The sequence below is a fragment of the Pavona decussata genome, unplaced genomic scaffold (assembly GCF_977016875.1).
Source record: "Pavona decussata unplaced genomic scaffold, jaPavDecu1.1 SCAFFOLD_244, whole genome shotgun sequence".
Lineage (NCBI taxonomy): Eukaryota > Metazoa > Cnidaria > Anthozoa > Scleractinia > Agariciidae > Pavona > Pavona decussata.
In genome coordinates, this window is record NW_028145649.1 from 2,412,501 (window position 1) to 2,426,919 (window position 14,419).

A 14,419-nucleotide genomic window follows, 5' to 3' on the forward strand; every position below is an offset into this window, starting at 1 on the left:
TGATTAACTGCTCTATTGATTGTTTAGGTGTATGCTCAAATTGCCGAAAAATGTCAAAGCATACCGGCGATGAAGAAACCGACTTCTGCCCCTTGTTAAATAAAATATCTACGGTAAGATACAAATATATTGGTAATATATAATCATGTACAAAAGAGGCTAATGCCTATTGGTAATATTCAACAATTATTCACCGAAGGCGAAGTTAAAACAATCACTTAATAGAAGTTTAAACAATCAATAGAAAAGTTAATCATTTCACATCCAGCAAATAGTTATTGAACAACAGGGCCCTGAATGTACGGAGGCTTGGATAGCACTATCCAGCGAGCGCGGGATAAAATTATTCGCTCTATTATTTTTGTTTAGATTCCATCCACTGGAAAAGGATTTGTCGGGTGGATAACGTTATCCACCCTTTGTACAACTGGGAAGAGAATTCAAGAAGAATATGAATACTTACCGGAACCTACTGCAACAAAAACTCCAGTTGTCTCAAATATGTATAATATCCTTATCAAGCCCCTTCTCAGCTTTTGGCAATCTTTTTCCCGCCTTTGCCATGTCCTGACATTGCTTCGGGAACTCTGCATCTAGGGTTTCCACCCCTACTTCAGCCCACACCAAGCTTCAATCGATGGTTTGGGCAAATTGCCATGGTACTACATTTGACTGGCTGTGAAAACTTTCCAACTCGACACAAAATAAGGTCGAGTTCATCTACAAGACCGGAGAACTTAAGGGCAGATAAATGAGTATCAATACTTATAGTACAAGAGACTAACGGAATGATTTCGCTTGAGCTTTTCTTGCCATGACCACAGGGTCCATTGGCAAGAGTTTTAAAAGAACAATACGCCTTCATGATTTACACTACACTACGTGTAAACAAAGTTTTTCTCCCCATTAATTAACGATCACGTGAATGCCCATAAACATTAGAAACGGAATAAATATTATGTTATGTAATATTTTGTACATGAACGATGATAAAATCGTATTTTTGTATTTTGACAAACTTCTACTGGAAATAATTACGTCGATATTTGAAAAGTGGAACGATAGAAAAGAATATGCAAATTAAGACCTTGTCCATTTCAACAGTCACTTAGTCTGATTCGCCTTGCTATAAACATTCTTATAAACAAGCAGTTTTATGCTATTTTGCTCGGCCAACCTCGTTAAGAATGTTGTAATTCTTCGTGCTACCTTAAATCAAGAGATTTTAATAATTATCGAAGACGAATTGTATGAAAGCGGGAAACCGGAAGTGATGAACATTTAGAACATTTTTTCTCACAATTATTATGGCACAAATACAATACAATACAATACAATACCATACAATACAATACAATACAATAAAAATAAAACTAACCTAAATTGAAAAAATTGTTACAATCTTCAGACCAGTTGTTTTAAAACTGGAGTAAGAAACTCCAAATGGGAAAGATTTCGCCTTGAGAGTTCTAAGCAAAAAATTATGCTCGTATTAAATCGATGCTAATTATGCAAGAAAAATTGCAGTTTTTAGCCAACTGTGAGTGTCAACAGCGCCATAAAAACTCATTTACCAAGGGATTTCTTTTGATAAACTTCAAGCCCTATGTTTTAGCATAAACCACAGTAAAATTCAAGTCAATCCTGTTGTATCGGCCCGGGTGAAACTTTCGATTGTTTATACGGTACTTTTTGACTCATGAAAACCACGTCTTTTTGAAAAATCCACCAGAAATTTAGAGTTTATTGTAAAAGCCTGAACATCTCCCTGAGATACAAAGAGATATCATCCTTGAAGATAATCAGAAATCAGAAAGATTAAATACAGCCTTTCCGATTTTCTAGAGATTGACAAACTTGCATAATTTTAAGCTATCAAATTAGCATATTTACCCTCTCTTGCAAAAATGTCAATTTCTCCCCAACGAAAAAATATTTTTCAAAACAAACTGCGCAGGGGTTCTTCTAACATGATAAGGTTTCAAACTTGAAAGTATGAGCGAAATCGATTTTTTGACCGTTGCCACAAGGGGGGGGGGGGGGGGGGGGGTCCACAAGTATTTGATGTTGTCTGGTTTTTACTGACATTGGCTCTTAAATAGCTGCTTTATTGCCGATCTGAAACGGCCAGTATTTTCATAAAGGCTTACTAGATGTAGTCATTTAAACGCAATTAAAGGTGCCTGTAAAATTTATAGTGCTTGTCTACGCCGCTTGCTTTTGCCTTTTTTCTTCTTGGTGTTTTGCATGAATGTAATGTTACTCTGTTCAACGTTCACAATTTACAAAATGAAAATTTGACCCTTTTGTGATTCAAACAAATCTGGGAAACTTTGCGTGCATACGTGTATTAATAACAGGGGTGACAGTGGAACATGTTCAAGGATTTTCCCCAAATTCAATCATTTATAATTAGTTACGTAAGAGCAAAATGCCGAAACAAAAATCAGCTTTATGGCTTTGATTCTGGTGAATCGCTGGATAAAGTGTCCGTGGATGGGTTTGAATCGATGAGAGATGTCCCTCGAATTGATGAAGATGAATTAGTTTCAAGAGAAAGTCCCTCTTGGCTTAAAGGGGAAGTATCATGGGGCTTTTGGTATCTTTTGTTAAAAATGATAAAATAAGACCTTCAACCAGCTGCCAAACAATTCCAGAATGACAAGAGGAAAGAAATCAACTCAATTCATTAGCCTAACATTTTTCAAGTTTCAATCCATACTGGCCTACTCCGTCTCTGGCCAGAGGCCAAATCGACAGTTTTATTGCACTGGGGTGATAATTTATAACAAACTTGACAATTATTTCTTTGTTTCTACTGACAGACAAACATTTTTGGGTTTTGAAATGACAGCAAATTTGCGTGATACTTCTCCTTTAAGCTTGCGTTGAAGTCCCTTTTTGAGCTTGTTACCCTCTTACTGCAACTCTAGGCAGGGTCACTTACCAAAGAGGGCAAAAGTCTGAAAATTGGTGAAATGTTTCGTAGGTCTAGTTCAATGGGATTAACATGTGAATGTTTCATATTCTTTGGACTGATAACCCGAAGAAAGAATGATCTCTTTAATCTGTGTACAGCAGTTCGAACAGGTGTTCATTCATTCGCCGTCAGTAGGGTTCAAGAAAGAAATTAAAAACGTCTTCTTTCGGTCTTTTTTCTTTTATCACCATTAAGGGTTATATCAGTTACTTTATGTAAAAAATAACTTTCCGTAAATATGAACCACTATCAAGCATTAACCACTTTTATTTTTACGTATGCAGACAATGTACCGACAGAGATCTACGTAAAATACTTGTACGATTATCCGATCAGCTTGTTTCCTAGCTACGCTTATTTACATAACATCACGATTTAAACAAGAGTATGTCGATGAGATTTACTGACTTATTTTACTGGAAGATTCAACGGATTATAAATTCTTATATGGCAGTCATAATTTTATTTTATACCATAAGGCCTTCCGTGAAAAAATCCGTGAGGTGTTCAGCAGTCCCTTTCGAGAAGACTTCCAGCTTCCACTTATCAGGCATCTCTTCCAGCATCGCAAATGCAACAGGCAAATTTTCCTGGATGTTTGAAGGCATTGGCAGTGGGCCTGACGAAAGGAAAAAGATGGACAGTGATCATGAGTGCATGTGCTGCACGATGTGCAACGCTACTAATGTTAGACTAATTTAACACTACTTTGTGTCTTGAGAAGTGCTTTGATTAACATCGTGAATTTGAAGCCTTCCTTTGGGTCTTAAGGGCCTAATGCGAACAGGGTAGAAAAAATTCGACACATTCGTTTGAGGGAAGTTAATTAACGTTTTACTAAAGCACGCTACCAACACCAACCCAATTTCTACGGATCCCCCTCCTCTCCCCTCCCCCCTCCCCTCCTCCCCCTCGCAGAATAGCACGCAACCAAAACGACAAACTGAACCGTGTAAAATCTGCATGCGCAATATGGCTTGAAATTAAACTGACGGCAGAGATTCATCCCCCTGAATGAATTCAAGGTTCCGTAAAGTGTGGATGGCTTTGATGAATTTTGTTCAAAACAGGCGGGAATTGATGTTGAGAGCGAATCGTTTAAAAGGGGATGAGCGAACTCGCGTTTGTTTTGAGGAACCAAGCTTTTAAGACTCTGGCTGACATTTTTGTGTTTTCTCCAGTCGACTTCAATCTTGACTTGCTCCGCTTCTTGCGCTCAAAACTGCACATGCCATCTTGCAAATTAACTGCATCTCAACAAACTCTCAACTAACTCCGACTATTCTCAACTAACTAGAATCTTGAATACCTACAATGATTTAGAAATCTTTGGGTTAAACGATGGAAGTAAACCTAAATATGCTTACACGGCCATACAATCCAATAACGGGTATCCAATGAAAACTCGGACAGAACAACAGTTTTAAAAAACAGAATGTTCAAATACAATCAGTGATGAGTCGGCAAGAACTCCCAAGCATGTCTATTTTGAGAACTAAGGCGAATTAAAAGACCTAAATAATAAACCAAACAGACGACAACCTACAAAACGTTTATGTAGGATAACCTAAACTTTGAACTAAGTGCACGCAAGGGTTCATTTCGATGAATATCTGTTCGGAAGCGGCCTTAATCGTCTCAGAGATTGGGATTTAGCCGTAAGGAAATGAAAGCCACGATTTTGTTGGGCAAAATGTTTGCTCGTAGAGATGGAAAAATAAATTCCTTTCGTTGTCGAAGAGACAAATGAAACGTTGACAATGCGAAAAAGGGTTAGCCTGGACTTTTCGTAAAACAAACAACAGCTAGTAAATTCGGGAAATCAATTTGAGTCTCCCAAACGTTCTTTAACTTAAAGTTGCAGTGTACAATCAGAGAGAAAACTTTTTCAGAGAAATAAACCTTCCAGTAAGTTCTGAAAAACAAAAAAAGAATTTAAGATAAAGAGTGAGTATTTGCCGAGAAATTGGGACGTGAGCGATTTCCACCGAGAGTTAAATTTTACTTTGATTGACAGCGTATTGCTACCGAGTTAATTACCCGTTGCGATAGTCGCACGAACGGTCTTTCTATACTCTTGAACCCCTCACGTTCCCGTACCTCGAATACCATGTATTTAGTTGTAGAACTTGCGTTTGTTCGAGTACGAAACTGAGATAAAAGAAGACAATAGCTTTGAGCTTCACTTTAGAGTAAGTAAAGATCTTAAAATAAGGGGCAGTGACTTGTTTGTGTACCGAGAATTTTTTTCAAGCGTTGTTTTCTCAAACTTTACTTTTCACTTGGAGGAGACACAGATTTGGCCGATTTCAGTCAAATTTGGCCAGATGCAAGAAAAATATATAGTCAAGAAAAACATGACGGGGAATTCGATATTTCTAAAACTTCTTTCCTTGAAATCCATTTCCGTGTGTTAACTCCGCATGGTTTCTTGCAGTTTTGAAAATGTTTTGTAACTTTTGAACGCAATCGAATTTAGGAAAACCCCGACACGTTTTTTAAGCTTTTGGGATCCTAAAGTGGAGAAAAAAAACTGAAAATATAAAAATTGCATTGAGTCGGAACTCTTGAACGACGATCTTGAGCTTCAAGCTTAGGCTTTTGCGAAAAACCTGGGAATTTATTCTTTTGGAAAAGCAATTTAAGTTTTAATTTGATATAGGGTTTTTTGGGTATCTGTGATGTAACTGAGAGGCGCTTCATCCGTTAAACTGAAGCCACCCCTGAAGGTACACACTTCCCTTAAATTTTCGGCATCGAAGCAAAGTAATCTCTATTCCAATTACACAGATATGTCTTTAAAAGAGCGACAGAAAGGGACCTGGGAACACAGGAAAAAATTGATGTATTTTGCTTGAATTAACGTAAGTTCTCGTTCGGTTCCTCTGCATGTTTGGATCAAGATCAACATGACGGTCACGAGCTATTACGTCACACCACTAAAATAACTCAACCAAATAAGAGAGAGAGAGAGATGCTTTATTAAAACTAAATTGAAACCCGAGGGTTGAATAATAAGGAAATTCTATTTCCCAACTAACTATACACAGTTGGCACTCTGTTAATCTCGTACCCAGACTTCGGTAGAGAACATCTGGTAAAATCCGTTTTCAAGTGTCAGGAATGTGACACACAGCAAACCTGCATATGCTCAACATTTGTAGCAAAAACACTTTGTTCAAGGATTGCCGAAGATGGATTTTCAAGATCATTTTATCTCTATAGATTTCCGGTAATATTTCACCCAATGTATTAAAAAGATCAACGACTTTAAGATTCTGGGAAAGAAGAAAGCCGCCGCAAAAGTATTGTTGGCAATGTTGGCCAAAGTGCTTGCGCTTTATTGCCCAAGCAAAATTTTTCACAAAACTTCTAAGTCTTTTAAGAGAGAGACGACACTAGAAAAAATGTATGTTATAAGAACTTATTGTAGTTTAATGAAACTTTAAGCTTAAATCGATACAAGAAACACCTTTCACAGAAGGCCTGAAGTGTCAAGATAATTTGTTTGTAAGTCATTCGTCTAGGCGTGTGGAAAGCAAAGGAGTAAGAGGTTGACGTGACTTACATTGGATGATTTTCATTGACCAATCACATTGGAAAACCAATGTCCCAGATGTTTTTTCCGAAGGCAAACATCCGGACACGAGAATAGATAGTGACTGAAAAGTTGCCTGTTTCGTTTGAGTTCTGTACATGTTTTGCGGCTATGCTGACTTCATAAATGTTTCTTACAGGGTGTCACCTATTTTCAGTGTCCCTTTGAACAGCCAAATATTTGTACAGACGTAAACGTCAAAATAATGGCGTAATTTTGTTACCAATAACCCTATTAGTGCACAGAAACTAGTATCATTCATTCTTCGGTGCTGATGGTTAGGATGAAAATGGATTGTAACTTGAAAAAATTAAACAGTGCCCCCAAGTCCCTCTTACGTATCCTGGAAAAATAGTTAAAACCTTTTTAAAGTTTATCCTTGTGCAGAGAATTTATTACATTTTTTTGGCGCTCGCTGCTCCAAGAGTAATTTCGTGTTTCAGTTTCGACAAACTAGATACAGCAAAATCTCAGTGATAGTGCCCTATTAAGGTCCGTTTAGTTTCCGGGAATGGCTTTAATTTGTCAGTTGCTCTTCAGGGCCGGCAACGTCGTGTTTCTTGCGGCATAAGAAAGGCATAGTCGCGAAACCAACAGAACAAGAGGTCAAATGCAAACGAAAGAAAAAGCGTAGGAAAGCCACAGAAAAATATGACAGTCTTACTGATATGAATTCATAATTTGAAATAAGCCAATGTTAGGGACAGGGCTTTATTCAGTTTATCCACCTTTAGGACGCATGCGAATACTAAATGCTATTTGAGAATTATCGGCTTTCAACTAACAGTATTTTTGGTTTTAATTTCGGGATACAACTTAGACGAGCGCTAGCTATTGCCCTGGCATAAGTTGCGAACATGCACTCCTATTTCTATTTCTTCTCTTTATTCCCACTTATCTAATCAGCCAAGAACACCAGACAAGAATATTCAAGAGAAATATTTCGAATATGTTTTTTTTTTATTTTCATTTTTGCTCCAAACAATTTTAGGACCATACGTTAATATGTCGACATTTCAGGTCCCATAATATATTTAGGAAAGAGAGACCGTTCTCCTTGAACTGATGAAGTTGCCGTCGGTTTCTCGAGCATCCTGGGCCCAGTTGCTCGAAGCATGGTTAGCGCTAACCCGGGTTAAATACCATGACAACCTATAGGTTTGAATACCTCTTAACCAATGGTCAGCGCTAACCATGCTTCGAGCAACTCAGCCCTGGAGTTTAAAATTGCTTTCTAGACCACGTTTCTCATTCCTTGACGAAAAAGAACTATTTTTCCCATGCTACTTTCCTTTTAGACGCCGAAGCCAATAAGTGAAGGTTTTCTTCACTGCATGTACAATCAAAATTTTAAAAGCGATTTATTCCTGATAAGAAACTATAATATTTCCTTTACCTTTGTCATCAGCTGATTCGGAATGCTCCTTCATCGCTTGGAGTGGGGCCATGTCCTGCGCAAAAGAAATATTGTAAATGTTATCAGAGGTAAATATCTTGTAACGAGAAAAGACGATAAAAGTTGTCTCTTTAAACAGAGGATACTTGATGAACAGTTGAATGTAGTTATATTAACAAACAATATGTACCTCGCCTGTCATAGACATTGTAGCACAACGAACGACTCTGGAGAAAAAGTCAGTGTTGGTTGATTGTTTCAAGCGGAACACGTACTTTAAAAGAAGCAAGAAAATTTATTTTGAAGTTTGTGTACCGCAGTGGGATCGATATTCGTGTTATTTGTCATGTCATAAGACTCACTGTGTCACAATTGTTTTGCTTGTGATGCTGTGATCAGTACGTCTATTTCACATGTCCAGAACATGATCACAGTTTCTTTTAGATCGACCAAAATTAACAGTGATCAGCATCAAATTTCTCCTTATAATATCAATGGTTTTGCAATCCCTAAGGTCATGAGAATTAAGGATTTTATCACCCAAGGCGATTTTCTTGATATGTCAATAACTTCCCCCTAGTAATTTCACAAGAAAAGTATGGGGAGAAGATAGGGGAGTTGTTCTTTAATATCCGTTGCATGCCCAAACGTCTACTTTCATTCGAGCTAAATCGCACCATGGAATAAAAACCAAACCGCCAAGCAACGTGTGATAAGAACACAAGAAAATTTTGAAACCTTTTTGAAACGTGCTTTATTGTTTGGTGAAAAAAGTACTGGGCTTCAAACTCCTACACCAAGTTTGACGAAGGTTTAAATTTCGTGTTGTGTATCACGTCACGAAACTTTCAGCGTCTATTTCACGTTGATCTTCTGGCTTATGACAAAAATAAAATTTGAATATAATAATGTTTTAAAGTAGTCGAGAGGTCTGACATTTCAACTGATTTACTTTAAATTGTTATCACGTTATAATTTTGCAACACAAAAAAATACAGTGAAAAGTTCATGATCCGTTCTCGGTTTCAAGTATTTATCACCGCTTATCTAGATAAGACGCCATGTGAACATTGTTCATGTTACTGACAGCGAGTGAACTTGACTCGGCAGCACTAGAAAACATTGCCAATTCATGTCGAATGGAGTGCTGCGTCGCAAATGTTCCCTGACCTCAAATGATCACCAAATATTGTGTGTCATTCAACACATGCATTGTAACACTTGCCAAAACTGGGGATATGAATATTCGTCGTCCGGCATGAGTCAACAGATATCCTGCACGTAATTTCGTGTGTCAGGGAGAAAAATGGCAAAGCAAAAATCGCCTCTAGCTTTTCTGTAAAAACCAATTGTTACGTAACTGAAGGTTTTAGCTTCCACAGCGCGCTCATTCATCGGCTAGTTCATGGGCACATGTACGGTTGCACTAGGGCAGAGAGTCCAATCATTTACACTGAACATCCGGGATCAGTGCCAATAATACGGGCTTTCCCCGTGAAAGCCGTACGCCTTGTCCGATTGTTAAGTAACTGAAGGGATTTTCCCTCCACAGCGCGCGAATTCATCGCCTAGTTCATGGTCACGTGTACAATAGCACGAGGGTGGAGAGTTTAACCGTTTACACTGAACATCCGGATGGAATGAAACACGACCAATTTTAAGATTTAGTTATGGTGCCTCTCAATTAATTAAAATGTTGCTAGACCAATTACAGGAAGAAAACTTTATTCACCTCCTAAGTAATAATTATAAACAAAAGTTTGCTCACTGCTTGGAATAAAATTTCCAAATTGTAAAACAACGTAAATCGATTTCCGGTTACCGTCCGTGGCTCGTAAACGTCTGTCCTTAAGCTGACTGGACACTATGTAGTAAAGACGTGTCGTATTGAGCTCCGTGCCAAGCAAACGTATTTTCGACTTAGAATTAGCCTCACTCGTTACCACTCGCGCTGTATGTCCGGTGTACGACTAAGATCAGGAAAAAGAACAGGCAAAGCAGGAATTGTTGAGCGGAAACCAAATGAAAAGTCAAAGGAGACGGAAGGAAGAGTCGACCATGAACGACGCCATTCTTGAAGAGCTCAAATCCCTTCGAAGTGACCTTACAAAACAAATGCAAATAATTAGTGACGAACTCGCAACTTTTAAAAACACCACCGATGCCCGACTTGCGAAGATTGAAAATGTCATTTCAAAAATTCATGAAATCGACCAGTTGAAACCGAAAGTAGAGAAGCTCGAAGAAGATGTTGGCGGCTTGAATACAACGCTAAATGAAACAGAGAAGTCTTTCAAAGAATGTAACATGGAGTTGAAGAAAAGAGTAGAACGCTTGGAAAGATATTCACGAGATTTTAATATTCGGGTGCTTGGTGTGGCTGAAGAGGATGGCGAAAATTGCTTTACGATAATACAGAATTACTTTACTCTTCTTGGTTTCCAAGATGACATCGGCGAAATAGAAAACGTACACCGTATTGGCAAGAAACAAGATGGCAAACCCAGACAAATCATTGCTTAACTCTATAGCAAACCTTTCAAGAGAGAATTTCTTCGTGTCGCTAAGAGGCCTGAAAATAAAGAAGCATTGAACGGAATTCGATTTGTGGAAGATTTCACTCCTTATGACTTCGAAACCCGAAAAAAAGCACTCCCAATCATGAAAGAGGCTTTCGACAACGGCAAGAAGGTGCGATTTACAAGAGGAAAGCTTTTCATAGACGGTAAGGCAGTACCTGTTGAATAACTGTTATTAAATTTGCTTATCTCGGAGCACAACAACGGAAACGCTCTTTACAATTAATACCTGGCGATGAATTCGCTTGTGTTCAGACGGCCTGTGCCAAAGGGCACAGGAGCGAACTTTGTTAGCTCTAAAAAAGTTTTGTTACTCTATTTCTTTGTATTCGCTTTTGTTTTAAGATTAATTCTGTGTGTACGAAATTTTTCGGTTTGGTTTGACAACAAAAGTTTTAATTGTAAGCCTACAACTATTAACATATCTTTACTTCGTGCATACAATATTTACTCTCGATCCGTCCCTCCTTGTAGTCTTAAGTTTATTTTTCCTTTGTTTGTATTTTATCCTGACACATGGTAGTTGATAAATTTCTCTCTCTAAATGTAAGAGGCATCAGCAACTTCCATAAAAGAAGAACAATTTTTACTTGGTGTAAAAAACAAAAAGCGGATGTCATTTTTCTGCAGGAAACACATTCCACAAAGGATAATGAGTTATTCTGGAAAAGGGAATGGGGCGCTCCTTTCTATTGTTCGCATGGGGCTAGTAACTCACGCGGGGTAGCGATACTAATAAGGAATAATTTTGATTGCACAGTTGAAGAAATAGTCACGGACGTAAATGGTAGATATATTATGCTCAAGGTACTCTTGAAAGGTGAACGGGCTATTTTAGTTAACATGTATGGTCCAAATCAAGATAATAGATTAGTTGATTTTTATTATTCGGTTCTCCAAAGTATAAAGACAAATGATTTCGAAACTGAAAACATCATAATGGGTGGGGACTTCAACTGTCCGTTGAACCCTACTGTTGACAAAAAAGGTGGGATTCTTGTCCCCAGACAGTGTGTAATTAATGCCATAGAACATTTACAATGGGAACTTGACTTGCATGATATTTGGCGTATCAAAAATCCCACAAAGCGGAGTTATACTTGGAGTCAATCACAACCTTTGATTTTATCTAGATTGGATTACTGGTTTATTTCAAACTCTTTATCAGATAACGTATGTGATATTGATATCATACCATCAATAAAAACTGACCACTCCGCAATTATTATAGAATTTAAAGATGTCGGCGATACTGTCAAGGGCCCTGGACTTTGAAAATTAAATTGTTCTTTATTAAGAGGTTATTTGTATGTTGACGAAATAAATCGTTTGATTCCCACGTGGATACAAGAAGGTAGGATAGATCTGTCTGATCCGCGTTCAGTATGGGACTGAGTTAAGTATAATATTAAGAAGCATTCGAGAAAATATTCTATGAATAAATGTAAACAAAGACGAGAAAAAGAGCAACAACTTAACGAAGAACTTCAAACAGCGCATTTAGCTTTTCAAGATGACCCATCTGAAGAAAATTTGGTTGCTCTAAATATCTTGAAAGAAAAGATGGAAAAACTGTACGAAGTAAAAGTTGAAGGTATAATTGTAAGATCCCGAGCACGCTGGCACGAACACGGGGAAAAGAACTCTAAATATTTTCTTAATCTAGAGAAACGGAATCACATTAGAAAACATGTTCGAAAACTTCAGCTAAGTGGCGTTATCACATCAAATCCTTTTGAAATTCTTCAAGCAGAAAAGGAATTTTATGAAAGTCTGTATAAATCTCGCCGTGATGGTATGCAACAAAATGAAGCGTACTTTAATTACGAAGAACTACCAATACCAAGGCTTTCGGAAGAATGTAAACAGTTTGGCGAAGGATTCATCACCTTAGAAGAATGCTCAAAGGTATCGAATTCTTTTGCATTAAATAAGGCCCCTGGGAATGATGGATTACCAGTAGAATTTTATCGAACTTTTTGGGACTCAGTCGGAAAAATTTTATAGGAATGTTTTAATGAGTCTTTTATAAAAGGAGAAATGAGTCCATCACAGAGACAAGCTGTTATTACGCTTATTGAGAAAAAGGATCAAGACCGCTGCGACCTTAAAAACTGGCGACCAATTTCTCTTCTAAATGTTGATGCAAAAATAGCCTCTATAAAGTCATTGCGGAAAGACTGAAGCGTGTTCTGCCAGATTTAATCCACGAGAATCAATCAGGATACATTCCGGGTAGAAATATTTGTGATAATATTCGCTCAATCCTTGACATAATGGAATATACAAAAGACAAAAACGAACCTGGTATTTTATTTTTTTATTGACTTTGAGAAAGCTTTTGACAGCTCAGAATGGGACTTTCTCAATAAATGTCTCGAATTATTCAATTTTAGACCGGATTTTATTAAATGGGTAAATATTTTCTACAAGAATATTCAAAGTTCTTATAAGTAAAGGTTTGGTTATACATAGACAAGTAAAGATAAACGATAAAAAGGAACAACGTTTCGGGGTCGTCATGACGCCATTATCAAGTTCGAAGTGATAGAAATAGTTGAAGTCAATGTCAGAAATAGTTCACCAAAAAAATTAACATAATGTCTGAATATATAATGTCACGTAAATAGTTTAGCTTGAATTGAGTCCGATTGGATATTGAGAGATGGTGTTAACTCTCTAATTAGCAACATTTTGTAAACTAAGCAATCGAACTTATTCATGCACTTCTTAAGGACAGAAAAATTTCTGTCAAGGTCTTTGGGGACATTACGGTGTTCATTAAGAAGGTGCTTGCCAATGGAAGAAGATTGGTATTTATGCTCGACCACGCGCTGGTGTAAATGCCGAAGTGTAAACCCTACATAACTTGCATCACACAAGTCACATTGATATTTATAAACAACACAATTCTGATTTACAATAGATGGTTTTCTCTCCTTTATCTTTAGTTCTTGTTGGATTTTGTTACCAACAAAAATCGGTTGGATGACTGTGTCAATCTTCTGGCTAAGATCTTTGAGCTGTTTGTGTACCAGGTCAGCAGAAGCCTGATCTTTGAAAGGCAGGACTATTCGGACAGTTGGACTGTCTCTTGGGGCAGGTATTGGTTGAGTGCCTTCAGCCTTAGAGGCTACAAAACTCCTAACGGTGGTGTTGATAAGTTGTTGTGGGTATTTCAACCGGGTGAACACAGCTTTCAAACGGTCACATTCTTCAGAGAAGTACGACCAACACGATGATAAGCGATGCGCACGATCAAGCATGGTTCTCAAAAGCCCTCGTTTATAGCGCATATCGACGTGACTTTGGTAGTGAAGCAAAAGACTCGTGTTAGTAGGTTTTATGTAGACCTTGGTCTCAAGTTGGGGAGCTCTGTTAAGGAGCTGCATTCCAAGAAAGGGTAGCAGACCATTAACCTCTGTTTCCATGGTGAACTTCACAGATGTGTGGCAATTGTTAAGAACCTGGAGAAAATTAGCCGCTGATTTTGTGTCCGGCATTATTGTCAGAGTATCGTCGACGTACCTCTTGTAAAAAGGAGGCATTTTTCCTGCAAGCTCTAGGGTTTCTTCAATGGATCCCATGAAGACATTGGCAAGGAGTGGCCCGAGTGGTGAACCCATGGCGACGCCATCGGTTTGTTCGTAAAGTTGGCCGTTGAATTGAAACAGCTGATCTTTGGTGGATGCTCTGAGAAGATCTACAAGGTCCATTCTGCTAAGGTTCAATTGGTGGGTTTTGTTGAACCAGTTATCTGTGAAAGCTTTATCAGCAAGTATCTGTATGGTTTCCTCTAGGGGCACGTTGGTAAATAGCGAGGAAACATCATATGACACAAGGATATCGCCACTGTTGATCTGTAG

General features: G+C 38.0%; 2 protein-coding genes and 1 long non-coding RNA gene across 3 annotated transcripts; 1 reads left to right on the plus strand and 2 right to left on the minus strand.

The window, feature by feature from the left end:
• Positions 1-3,231: 3,231 nt before the first annotated feature.
• Positions 3,232-8,327, minus strand: LOC146457415 (uncharacterized). Its single transcript, XR_014858490.1, has 3 exons — positions 8,165-8,327; positions 7,975-8,029; positions 3,232-3,599 (listed from the first exon to the last, which is right to left on the minus strand). It is a non-coding gene; the product is annotated as an uncharacterized LOC146457415 (long non-coding RNA).
• Positions 8,328-10,032: 1,705 nt separating this feature from the next.
• LOC146457416 (uncharacterized) lies at positions 10,033-10,497 on the plus strand. The gene has a single exon (XM_085092139.1). It carries the CDS (start codon positions 10,033-10,035, stop codon positions 10,495-10,497), a length of 465 nt encoding a protein of 154 aa, XP_084948265.1.
• Positions 10,498-12,964: 2,467 nt separating this feature from the next.
• LOC146457417 (uncharacterized) lies at positions 12,965-14,394 on the minus strand. Its single transcript, XM_085092048.1, has one exon. The coding sequence runs from the start codon at positions 14,267-14,269 to the stop codon at positions 13,172-13,174; it is 1,098 nt and encodes a 365-aa protein (XP_084948174.1). The 5' UTR covers positions 14,270-14,394; the 3' UTR covers positions 12,965-13,171.
• Between the last annotated feature and the right edge of the window lie 25 nt (positions 14,395-14,419).